Source organism: Patella vulgata, chromosome 4, assembly GCF_932274485.2.
Source record: "Patella vulgata chromosome 4, xgPatVulg1.2, whole genome shotgun sequence".
NCBI lineage: Eukaryota > Metazoa > Mollusca > Gastropoda > Patellidae > Patella > Patella vulgata.
Window position 1 is genome coordinate 42548719 of NC_065882.2, and position 13101 is coordinate 42561819.

Consider the following 13101-nt stretch of genomic DNA (forward strand, 5'->3'; position numbering starts at 1 on the left):
TTACCGCTCGTTACTTCAGTCAGTTATATAGAAGGACAATTCATGTTTGACGTCACTTCCCGTTTCTTCACGTGCTTGTTAAAAGTCTCCCCCGTAGCAATGATCTCTGTGTTAAAATTATATTTGGGATGTATTTAACGAGCTCTATCACATATTTTATAATGACTGACACCATATTGTCCTTTAAACTAAGCTATAGTACTAACTAAACCATTTTTGTAATTCTTAAACGATTTTTATCAATTATCGAACAATGTTTTGAAAGTAAACTATATGCATACTTTCCAACGCCAAAAACCTTGTTCTAAACGATACCATATCTCCAATGAAACCACCCCCTCATAACAAACTTCAAGTCTGTTCTTACTGCTGTTCAGTGGGGATTTTTATAATATCTACTTCTATGTAAGAGTTAGAACCCATATAGAAAATTCTTCATGGTTTAGAAAGGGCGTAGCCCTTTCTAAACCATGAAGAATTTTCTATATGGGTTCTAACTCACTTAGAACATGATCTCTACTTTCAAAACTTATACAAAATATAGTATGATATTTGTATTATTTATATTTCATAAAATATTTGGGGAAAACTAATTGAAATATGAAATTTGTTAAAGTTGAATAATTTGTAGGTGTGGTCATAGAGTGATTGACAATTGGGTGGAGTCATTCAATGTCACCTGTATAAGTCATGAGATTAAGAGATTAAAGGTGATTACAAGTGATTACAAGTAACTTTTGATCGTTAATGAGTACAACTTTAATCTTATTATGTTCCTTCATTCATTCAGTAGTAATTTTATAGTCACTATAGTAAATGTACTTCAATATGGATGTGCCAGATTTTGCTGTCGACTGGGCATCGTTTCCATCAGATGATGAACTAATTAGCCTATCGCAAGTGATGGATATTCCAACGCAACAACTAGTGGATATGCCATGTGTGACTCGTGATAATAAAGGACGTTTTTCTAGTCCTGTGAAGCAGGCAGATTTAGAAAATATACAAAAATGTTCAGTTCCAATCAAGACCAGAAACAACAACAAATGGGCGTTAAATTTATGGAAGGACTGGGTTGATAATAGGAACTCTAAGCCAGAGACATATTTTGAGAAAGGAAAATTAATTCCTACGGACATTAATACATTAAATGATGAAGAATTACAATTTTGGCTGCAAAGATTTATTGTTGAGATAAGGCGTAAAGATGCGACAAATTATCCACCAAACACTCTTGTTCAAATTGTTTCGGGATTACAAAGGTATATCAAAAATGATTGTAACAGAAATAATGTGCATATTTTGAGAGATGATGATGAGAAATTTAGTACATTCCGCAAAATATTGGATTCCGAAATGAAACGACTGACATCTCTTGGATTTGGAACAAAAGTAAAATCATGTGAACCAGTGCTTCCAGAAGAGGAAAAAGTAATGTGGGATAAGGGTGTTTTTTCTATGAACACAGCAGAAGGACTGAGTAACGCGATATTTTTCTATAATGGAAAAGCCTTTGCATTTAGAGGTATGGAGCAACATAAGTGTGTTGAAGCTGAACAATTTGAAATTTTGACTGATCAAAAAAACAAGAGAAAATTTATAAGATTCACTCCTAGGATACAAAAAAACTCGCAAGGTGGATTAAAACGAAAAAATGTGACAATTACACCAATTGAACACTATGAACAGCCAGATAATGAGCGTTGTTTGGTGAAAATGTATGATTATTATCTATCGCTTATTCCCCGTAAAGGATTTCTATATAAAAAACCACTGACCACAACCGTAACTGATGAAAGTCAACATCCCAGGTTTAGTGCTGCCAATATAACTTTTAATAAACTTTCTCAAATGTTTAAAAAATTTTATCAACAAGCTGGACTTAGTATTGAGGGTCGAACAATATCAAACCACTCTGGTCGGGTAACTTGTTGCACAACTTTGTACAATGATGGTTTTTCGGATAAGGCTGTGACGTCAAGGAGTGCCCATAGAAGCAACGCTGTCCAGAAATACCAAAGAGAGTTATTTTCTATTAAAGATAGTGTTAGCAAGTCTTTGGGGCCGCCTGAAATAAATGACATTAAAACTACCGGTACACAAGAAGATAATGACGAAATTCAGGAAATTAAGAAGTTGAAAACTTGCGTAAACCAAGATGTGCCTTCAAGTGCTAATAACACTCTCGAAATAATAATTCCAGATTGTGTAAATAAAGTAGTTTTGCGAAAAAAAGATAAAACTGTAACGGTTGAAATATAATGCATGTAAATTATATTGTAAATATTAAGATATAACCACAATTAAATTATATTAAATGTTGTTGTCTTTATCCTTTATTTAGCTCACCCTAAATCAGCAGACCGTGTAGTTAGCTTACTGTGTTAATCCCAATTAGCGATCACATACCATGACCTGAGCTGTGGGTGGGGTTTTCTACAGCCAATGGCAAGTACTTAAGATAACTTCATTCTTCATGAAATAGAACAGTGTCACATGGTCATTTTAAAGGTATCTGATTGGAAGAAAAATGAGGTTATGTTCTAAGATAAAGTGAGTCTGTTCAATGCAGCTTAACATCCTAAACGGATTTTTCCTTGTGACTAGTAAGTACTACAATTGGGCCCAATTACCGGTTATTTTTATTTGTTTGTAGGTCAGCTCTGCGGAAGAATAAACACAACCATGCTCTCAAGACTCTGGCCTCCTGTCAAATTATTCTTTATACAAGACAATCCAATTTGTTAGAAATTGTTTGAAATCTTAAGTTTAGAGCATAATCAAATTAATATGTGTGACTGTATGTTAAAATTGGACTACATTATTATTAAACCACATTTCCATATGAATCCAAATAAAAATAAAGAGAGAGGAATCCAAAATCATTTGAATAACATAAACTTGATGGGATCCCAGTCATAATAAACTTGATACAGTAATACCAGTAGCTGGAGTGGTTAAAACAAAGTCATGGGTTTCACAACAATTGGCATTGTGTTTACTGGTTTTAACAACCAAATGCATTACCCTAGAAGTAGAACTCTTTACACAATTTAAATGAAAATTCCCTTACTTTTGAATACTTCAGTTTAAAGTGGCTATCAAGGTTATCTTCTAACAATGGATCTAATCCCATTAATGGTTTTATTATTGAAACACCAGGGGCTTCATCTGTTTCAAGAAGGGGCTCACTTTTACGGTAATAAACGAATTTCCTGAAAATAAAAAGGAATTTTCAACTATTTTTTCACTAAATTCAAGATAGGTTACCAGGCAACAAAACATACGCTCACAGCAGCTAAATCGTCTGTGCGGTCGACAAGGGTTGTCACATATTTATTCTTTTGTGGGTAATTAGTAATAGACAATTTCATACAGATGACATTATAATTTTCGTCGTTTGAGGGTTCACAAGGTTCTAAAAACTAAAATAAGGGCCATAACACTGGAAGTAATCTACAGAAATTGTTGAAATTTGACAGGTATTGTGAGTTTCACTAATTCAAATAATGCATATAAATTCCATACAGATTGGATGATAACTTTTGTCGTTCGAACGTTCACAAGGTTCAACAAAGTAAAACAAGGGCCATAACTCTAGAAGTAATTGACAGAAATTGCTTACATTCAATAGGCTTCATCATTTCACTAATTTAAATGATGCATATGAATTTCATACAGATTGGGTGAAAACTTTTGACGTTCGAGTGTTCACAAGATTCAACAAAATTAAACAAAGGTCATAACTCTAGATATAATTAACGGGAATTTGCTGATACTCAATAGACTTGTTCGTTTTATTAATTTGAACCATACATATAAATTTCATACAGATCGGATAATAACTTTTGTCGTCAGAGCATTCACAAGGTACAACAAAGTGAAACAAGGGCCATAACTCCCGGCGTAATTAACGGAAATTGCTGAAATTCAATAGGATTCTTTGTTTTCCTAATTTATATGATGCATATAAATTTCATACAGATCGTTTGATAAGTTTTGTTGTTAGAGCGTTCACAAGTTTCAACAAAGTGAAACAAGGGCCATAACTCCAGAAGAAATTAACGGAAGTTATTGAAATTCAATAGGCTTCTTCATCTCACTAATGCAAACAACATATATCAATTTCAAAACAATCAGATGATAAATGAAGTCTGTAGAGAGTTCACAAGAAATTGTGGACAATGGACGGACGGACGGCCGGACGGACGGCCAGACGGACGAACGGGATTTTGTGTTTTCAAGTCAGCGCTATGTTCTAGTGGACCAATAGTGAAACTGGATCTGACCCTGTAAATGTCATCTGAGGTATATGTCTACATAGGCAGGAAGGATGATATTTGTACGCTGAAGTTGAATTACATCAGTTTTGGTCAATTCAACCTTGGCCCCCTGTTTAGTCATTCTTATCAGAGATAAAAGGGGATCTTGCATTCTTAAGTTAGTGCTATGTTCTAGTGGACCAAAAGTGAAACTGGATCTGACCCTGTAAATGTGATATAATACAGAAATTTATAACTTACGCATATACAAGAGCTAACACCAATAAACATGTGGTGATTATATATAGCACTAATCCCATAATACCAAAAACTAAAACTATGTAAGACCATGTCTGTGGATCAATTGTGTACATTGTTCTGTAAAAAAAAAAAATATTAAAGTGTAAAAATAGACGATTATATTATAGAAAACATACAAAGTCAGTGCTATCTTGTTAGTGCTTTTACATCCCCAATGCTTCAATTGCTGAGTGTAACGTGCACCAGGTCAAATGTAAAAAAAAACAACCAGCCGCTGCCAGACAGGATACGCCCACATTTTGCAAGAGATGGACAAAGAACAAGCTAAAAACAAACAGGATTTTCTGTACAATCAGGGGCAAAAATCCAGAAAGTTATGGTCTGAAATGTGCAAATATCAAAAGGGACTGAGATCTTTGGGATATAAAGATATGTTTTAAGTTTCATCAAAATCGGATAAAAATTGTGACCTCTAGAGGGTCCACACTCCACAACCTTCATATTGCATACTTTTACACAATTTGCGTACAAAGAGCGGACATTTTGTCAGGCAGTTTCATTTCGATTTTCCCGAAGATAAAGTTCAGAGGTATTTCAAAGATCAGTTGGGTTTAGAAAACATTATTATTGAAAAGACCGCTATTTTAAAGAATGCGCGTAATTCTTTGTTGGTCAAATTGAATAGTTTAAAAGATAAAAACAATATTTTTGATGAAGCCATGAAACTGAGAGATACTTGTGACATACACGTTTCAAACGATTTTTTCTATGCCACGAGTCAAAAGAGGAAAGATTTGATTCCTTATATGCTGTCAGCTAGAGAAAAGGGGCAGCGAGCTGGACTTAAGATTCGACAAATTAGATATAGATGGGACGATTTTCACTCTAGAAGATTTACAGTCACAACAACAACAATGAAATTTAGGTCAGACCTATAAAGTTTGTGCAGTATGTGATAATAACAGCAAAATTATAACTTCTGATTCTTCAGTCAAATATTTTAACGTGGATTTCCTGGAATATTAATGGTCTGAAGATATCAGATTCTGAATTTGTAGAATATTTACACAACTTTGATGTAATTTCGTTAGTTGAGACTTGGTGGAAATGATTTTGAAGTTCATCCCTTTTCCCACAATACAGCAATTTTTCGTGTGTTAGAAGTGGTGGGCGATCTTGGGGTGGTATTTTAGTGTTAATAAAGAAAGAGATATTTGATGGCGTACATTCTTACATGTTTATCAGAATTTCCGTGTTGTAACTTATTGTTAACTGGTGATTTCAGTGCACGCATTGGTAACAGTTCACTGCACGATTTCCTCGGCAATGATTCAACTAAATTTATACCGGGATTTGAAGATGCCATATATGAAGTAGATTCCTTCAAAAGTGAGCAAAAATCGAAAGACCAAGAAGTGAACAACTATGGGTTGAAGCTTTTAGCTTTGTGTGCTTATTTGAATGTGCATGTGGTTAATGGAAGATCACCACTGGACCGTGAAGGAGAATTCACCTGTATTAATAAATACAACGGGGCAAGTCTCGTAGAATTGTTTCATCGCCGTTTTTCAATTCAATACATGATTTTGTTGTTGAACTTAAAACTGATTCAGATCATTTACCTTTAACATTCAAAACCGATTTTAAAACCTTTGTTGAATCGGACGAACAGTCAGGTCGTTATGTAATATTTTATGATAGGTTACGATGGAACAACGGAACAAGTGACATTTTTAAAGAAATATCTAAAAACTTTATTAAATTTTATGATGAATTTAAGGGTTTATTGGCTACTGGTATTGATATTTCCCTTCAGTTTCTTGTATCTTACATTAAGAACTGTGCAGTTCCAAGCCTATAAATAGGAGAGAGACAGAGAGAGAAATGGGGTTTAACGTCCACTCGACACAATCTAGGTCATATATGGTTTTAATTAGCAGTGGGAGGAAGCCAGAGGACCCGGTGAAAACCCACGAGGTAGGACAGGCGACCCTACTCCTTGTCACATACAACCGGGTTTCGAAACCACACCAGTCGACTCAATGACAGACTTTATGATACAGCGCGCGCACGCTAACCATTCGGCCATCCACCCCCCCCTCCTATAAATAGGCCTAACAGACTTAACCACTTTGTTTTGATATTGATTGTCTAGTACTTTAAAACTTGTTAAATATAAGTATTTAAAGGAATTCAGAGATAATAACTATAACAATCCATTAATAAAATATAAAGATGCCAAAAATAAATTCAAGAATATCTGTAAACTGAAAAAGAAAACGTATGATCAAAATATTTATAATGAGCTGTTAGTTAACATAGAAAACAAAGACAATTTTTGGCAAGTATTAAGAAAATTCAGAAAAAGTCACACACTGCTGGTGGTATTAATTCTAGAGAATGGGCAAGCTATTTTGAAGGTCTATTAAATGTGGAAACCCCACACGGCAGTAATGACTCCGCAATATGTCACATGTGACAGTGTTGCTGAATTTAATGAATTAAGTGAAACTTGTGAACATGACTTTATCAATCAACCAATATCAGATTCAGGGGTGGGTCAAATCATAAATCGGTCAACTTGGGGCGACTTGGGCATGAAATTTTTAAATGCAACTTACAATAATTTTATCTTTTCCACCTAAAATATATACAATTAGACAACAATCAAACAATATTTTGAATATATAATGGCTTTTATTGAAAGAAATATCTGACATTTTACCGGTCTACCCAAAATAATTTTGTTATAGACGGAATGAGAAATGATACAAAATTTCAAAAAGATGAATTCATGAAATGCAAATTAATGAATTAATTTAAAATATGCTTCATCTAATGTATGTATATACATTTTTACTAGTTTAAAATATAGTAATTTTAGCTTTTATGTAAAAATATTTAAATTCAATTTCCGTCCGTAACAAAAACGTAATTTCACATTTATCCCCTGGAAATAATATCATACATTAAAAGCTTAAAGGATGACAACCTCTAATTTTTTATCATATTATTATTTAGCAGATTGAAATCAAATTAGTGTAATAAATTTGTAAACACTTAAACATACGCAGTATAAAAGTTTTTTAACTTAATGTTACTGACGGAAAATTGAAGAAATGTTATGGACGGAGTCACTGGATAATGCTGTATATGGACAGGCATGAGGGTTGTCTTCCCTTTAAAGGTCAATGCCTCTAACAAATGCTGAAAGACAGAGGAACTGGAGAGAGAAGCAGCCACATTGTAATGAACGAGCAAACCTGGAAATAAGGCACCTGTCACAGACAATATCAGGCACAGATTCAGGCTTTGTCAGGCACAAAACTTCTGGTGTCTGTCATTTTGTCCGGCATTGATTTGTCTTTTTTATTGATCTTATCAATACATGTCCAGCACTTAGTTGAAAATGTCAGGTACTATTTCATTAGTGCCGGACATTTTGTCAGGTACACCCAAACCTGTTATTTCCAGGCCTGTGAACGAGGGTATGAGAAGAAGGATAGGGAAAGAAAGGCAGCAAAAAGAGCTGAATTAATAAAAGATGAAGAGAAGTATTCTAAATATTTAGAAGCTGACAAAAAAAGAAAGCAAAAGAAGTCTCAGAGTAGGCATTACTTACTGGTATTCAATTAAACACACAAGCTGGTTCTTTTTGTGATAAATCAACACCTGGGCAACCTTTAACGGCTCCGGAATGTACACCAGGACCCTCCTCTTCACCTGTTCAACATGAATCATCAAAAGATATTAGAGAAAATCTAGCACATGCACAACTGTTTACCATCAGACAATGTTCATCATCAAACTCTATCCAGGCATTCACCTAATGAATGGCTACACCAAGTTTGAACATTCTACCTCAATTAGAAGGGGAGTTATTGTGTTCCAAAGTCTCGACCAAACAAATTGCTTATCGCTCTGCTTATCCTCCGCAGAAATTGTTCATTATCGAACTTGGTCAAGGCATTGATGTAATAAAGCTATACAAGTGTCCTCACTCTCACTTAATTAGAAAGAAAGTTATCGTGTCCCAAAGCATCAACCAATAAAATTGCTTATCTCTGCTTACCCTAAGCAGACAATTCTCATCTGTTAACTACATCAAGGCATTCACCTGATAGACACCTACGCCAAGTGTGAACATTCTAACTCAATTAGAATGAGAGTTATTGTGTTCCAACGTCTCAACCAATCCAATTGCTTATCGCTTAACTTACCCTGAGCAGAACATGCTCATTATCGAACTTAGTCAAGGTATTCATCACTCTCACTTAATTAGAACTAAAGTTATCGTGTCCAAAGCATCAACCAATCAAATTGCTTATCTCTGCTTACCCTTAGCAGAAAATACTCAAAGTAATGATACAATGAATCTATATTCCAAGTTTCATCGCTCTCACTTCATTATAACCAAAGTTATCGTGCCCCAAAGCATCAACCAATCAGAATGCTTATCTCTGCTTACAAAAGCAGACAATGTTCATCATCAACTCAATCAAGGCATTCACCTAATGAACGCCTACACCAAGTTTGAACATTCTACCTCAATTAGGAGAGTTATTGAGTTCCAAACTCTCTACCAATCAAATTGCTTATCGCAAGTTACTAAACTCATAGTCCTTCTGTGATGTACTAGCATGTCAATCGATGATGACAATTTAATATTTACACATGCTCAGCCGCTTTATATGTACTTCCTTTCCTCTGATTGTTCTGCGCTTTGCTTGTAAATAATAAATATGTATTTTTCTTGTTTTGAATTACAAAAAATCCCTGCAGTTGTACTATCTTTAATTATAGACTTTGCATATGAATAAAATACCACCTTGGATGGGCCTACGTGTCACCTAAAGAACCCACATGATCATGTGTCACACATGTGCTTTTTATTTTTAGACCCATTTTCATCTATTCTAACACTAAGGTTCCAAAGAAATAGTTTGGGAAGAAAGTAGTTTATTTCTAAATCTAACACGTCTCAGCAGACAGTAAATGTTGATTTGTGTGTGGCGGAAATGGAATAAAACAAGCCAACAATGAGGCTGATGTCCCCAGCCGAAATCCCAAAATAAAAAGATGACACATATTAATGATATTAATCAATCGCACATTTATGTTTTTCAAAAGTATCGAGCAATCAAACTATACACTAAGTTTTATCACTCTCTATCAGATAGAATCAAGATTATCTTGTCCCAAAGCATCAACCAATGAAATTTATTAGCTCTGCTTAGCTTTAGCTCGAAATGTTAAACTCAGTCAAGACATTCACCTAATGAACATCTACATCAAGTTTAAACATTCTACCTCAATTAAAAGCAGAGTTGTTATGTTCCAAAGTCTTGACCAACCAAATTAAATTTTTTTATCGCTCCTTACCCTAAGCTGAAAATTCTCACCATCAAACTTAGTCACGGTAATGATATAATGAATCTATCTTCAGAGTTTCATCGCTCTCACTTCATTATAACCAAAGTTATCGTGCCCCAAAGCATCAACCAATTAGAATGCTTATCTCTGCTTACCTTAAGCAGATAATGTTCATCATCAAACTCAATCAAGGTATTCACCTAATGAACGCCTACACCAAGGCATTGACCTAATAAACACCTACACCAAGTTTGAACATTCTGGCTCAATTAAAAGGAGAGTTATTGTGTTCCAAAGTCTTGGCCAATCAAATTACTTATAGCTCTGCTTACCCTGAGCAGAAAATGCTCATTATCGAACTTAGTCAAGGTATTGATGCAATGAAACTATACACCAAGTTTCATCACTCTCACTTAATTAGAACTAAAAAGGCATTGACCTAATAAACACTACACCAAGTTTGAACATTCTAGTTCAATTAGAAAGAGGGTTAATATGTGTCCCAAAAAGTGTGACGGACAGACGGACGGACGGATCCATTTTAATACAATAATAGTCCCCTGCTTTCTTCCAAACGCAGGTGAACAATAACATTAATCAGTGGTTATCTAAAAAAGAAATGTTGACAGTTTTTGCTCAGTAGGCTTACTCAGTGAATGCAACTGCTATTATGAATGAACCTTACTATCATTTCTAAGGGGGCAATTATAACTTCAGAAAATTTCTATATTTAATTATCTGTACTGATAAAAGGGAAATTTTCTGAATTTGGCGATCTGTGTAATAATTAATATACGAAGCTCACAATTCAGAAAATTTCTGAATTTGGCGATTAGTATAATATTAGTATAGTATAATGTAATCTAATTATATCTCCTACAGGTAGAGTGTAACAGCATGCCGGGTCCCAGGAAGGATCCTTGTGGAATGCCAGACTTTGATGACCCAATGCCGTTGAAAACCACAGATGGTAAACGATCAGAGAGATGGGATTTTATCCATTAGAGGGAGAGAGAGAGAAATGGGGTTTAACGTCCACTCGACACAAACTAGGTCATTTCGGGACTAACATATGGTTTTTAATTTTATTTCAATAATTCGCTTGCGCGTAGGGGTCTTTAGCAGTGGGAGGAAACCGGAGGACCCGGAGAAAACCCACGAGGTTGGACAGGCGACCCTACTCCTTGTCACGTACAACCGGGGATTCGAAACCACACCAGTCGACTCAATGACAGACTTTATAATACAGCGCGCGCACGCTAACCTTAGGCCTAAGGTACCTTTTAAATGGGGTACGCCATAAGTACCAAGACCGATTTATAACTTACCTTCTAGTCTTCGAGAATTTTCTGATCTGTCACATGGAAAAAAATACTGTTCTTTCTAGTATATTCTACTTCAGTGTAGCCTAGGCTCGCATAAAAAAAATTATAGTAACTATGACTAACATACAAATGGACAACTCGTAATTGAACAAAATGAACCTAATTTCATAGTAACATCCAAAGGCAAAGACATCACCCTCGTACAATATTTTAATATGGAATGACGTTGAAAGTGATCAAGGATGTTTCGTTGTTTTTTTTTGGGGGGGGGGGTGTATGGTGTGCTTGAACTGCAGAAAAGTGCAGAAAACTGCAGAAAACTGTATGAGAGAAAACAGGTAAACGATAGACCCCCGACAGCGAAGCCGCGTGTCAGTCAATATGATCATAGAACTAAATATACATGTACACTGGAACGCCAGTGTGCCATTTGGAGCACACTCTGCTCGTCCTCACATGCGCGAAGATGTAAGTACAATGTTTACTTCCGGTAGGCCAAATAACATGGATTTCGAGATTTCGACCACTCGGCAAACCTCGGCAGATTCCGGTACCCTACATCTAGCATCGGCCAATGACGTCTGTACATAAAGTTATAGCTCTATAATGCCAATCTGTTTCACAGAGAATTACGAGTAGTACTATCTCTGTCAAAGATGACTGCCTTAAAACGTGCCGTCACAGCACGCGGGGTCAATCATTGGCTGAATGGCGCGTGCATTGTTTACATAAGACGTTACTGCTTCGGGCGGAATGCTGCCCATTAGTCATTTTAATACACATTTACACTAAATAGGAAATAATTTGTATCTACAAATACGTCAAACGCCTTTATTTATTTTTCCAATACATAAAAAAAATGTTTTAGAATTAAATTATAATTTGTCGCCAATCTGATTAAAATACAGATCTATATTTAATTTCGTTTTTTTTATACTTTCGATGGCCTACACTACATGAAGATCGTACGTAACTAACGTACGAAAATTAAATGGTAACTGGCTTTTTTTTTTCGCACGTATACAGTGAATGGCCATTTTGCTCAGTAATCCCAGCAAGAATTTGGCTATTTTTTTTAAAATTGCGTTAAAGTTTTAAATTTTTGTTTAGAACTGAAATAAATTAACTTTTAGTCAATCCCCACGCTAAAAACATTAACAGAATTGATTGTGTATATCTGAAATAGACACGACCGAAGCACAAAAGAGTGCCAATTTAATATGCCGACGTCAAATCTAGAGTTGAAGATGACGTTATTTTTGTGAAAAATCATTGGAAGAAGCGATAAGACGTTCTGTGCGGATTATACAGTCCTAAAGGCTGCAAGAAGGCTATTGTTTACAATGTAACATTGTGTCTTGTAATGTTGATAATGATCATAATGATGGTGTTTACATTCGTTTGTTGATGTGACCTCATGACCCGTGACGTTTAAATAACGTCATATGGATATCATGGCTATTCACTGTGTCAGTGTCAGAGTCACTTCTCTGCAGGTAGGGTGAGTCTGTCGTTCAGATTGCATGAAGATCTGACAAGTTATAGCGATAGGTCACGTCTGGGGTCAAACGACCGACTTATAACCCTATTACGTCAGACATTTGATTAACCAATCAGCATTGATGTTACTAGTGGATTACCCACAGTTCCGTGAAAAACATGCCTAAAGCTCGTCGTAACAGACCATTCCATTGGCTTATCCCTGACACCATTTAGAACACGTGTTCAATAACAACTCTTCCAGATCCAAGTGTAGTAAAGACAAGTAAAACGAAATTTTGAACTATAAAAACGAAACGAAATAGGATCTGTGTTTTAACCAGATTGATTTGTCGCAGGAAAAAAGTTAATATTTCTAGCTCATTAAGTCGCATCGATGT

At 35.3% G+C, this 13101-nt stretch overlaps 1 protein-coding gene across 4 annotated transcripts in view; it reads right to left on the bottom strand.

Moving 5' to 3' along the window:
- The window catches only part of LOC126819221 (ceramide glucosyltransferase), a 51869-nt gene extending 40196 nt beyond the window's left edge, over positions 1-11673 (bottom strand). The window contains exons 1-5 of one of the 4 annotated variants that reach the window (XM_050547139.1): positions 11625-11673; positions 11225-11304; positions 8146-8246; positions 4524-4640; positions 3074-3215 (exon numbers count right to left, since the gene is read on the bottom strand). In XM_050547139.1, the coding sequence (XP_050403096.1) occupies positions 3074-3215; positions 4524-4636 (255 nt within the window). In that variant the 5' untranslated portion in view covers positions 4637-4640; positions 8146-8246; positions 11225-11304; positions 11625-11673. Of the gene's footprint in view, positions 1-3073; positions 3216-4523; positions 4641-7144; positions 7165-8145; positions 8247-11224 lie in introns of all 4 variants that reach the window. The other 3 variants (XM_050547138.2, XM_050547136.2, XM_050547140.2) reach the window with 3 other exon arrangements.
- Between the last annotated feature and the right edge of the window lie 1428 nt (positions 11674-13101).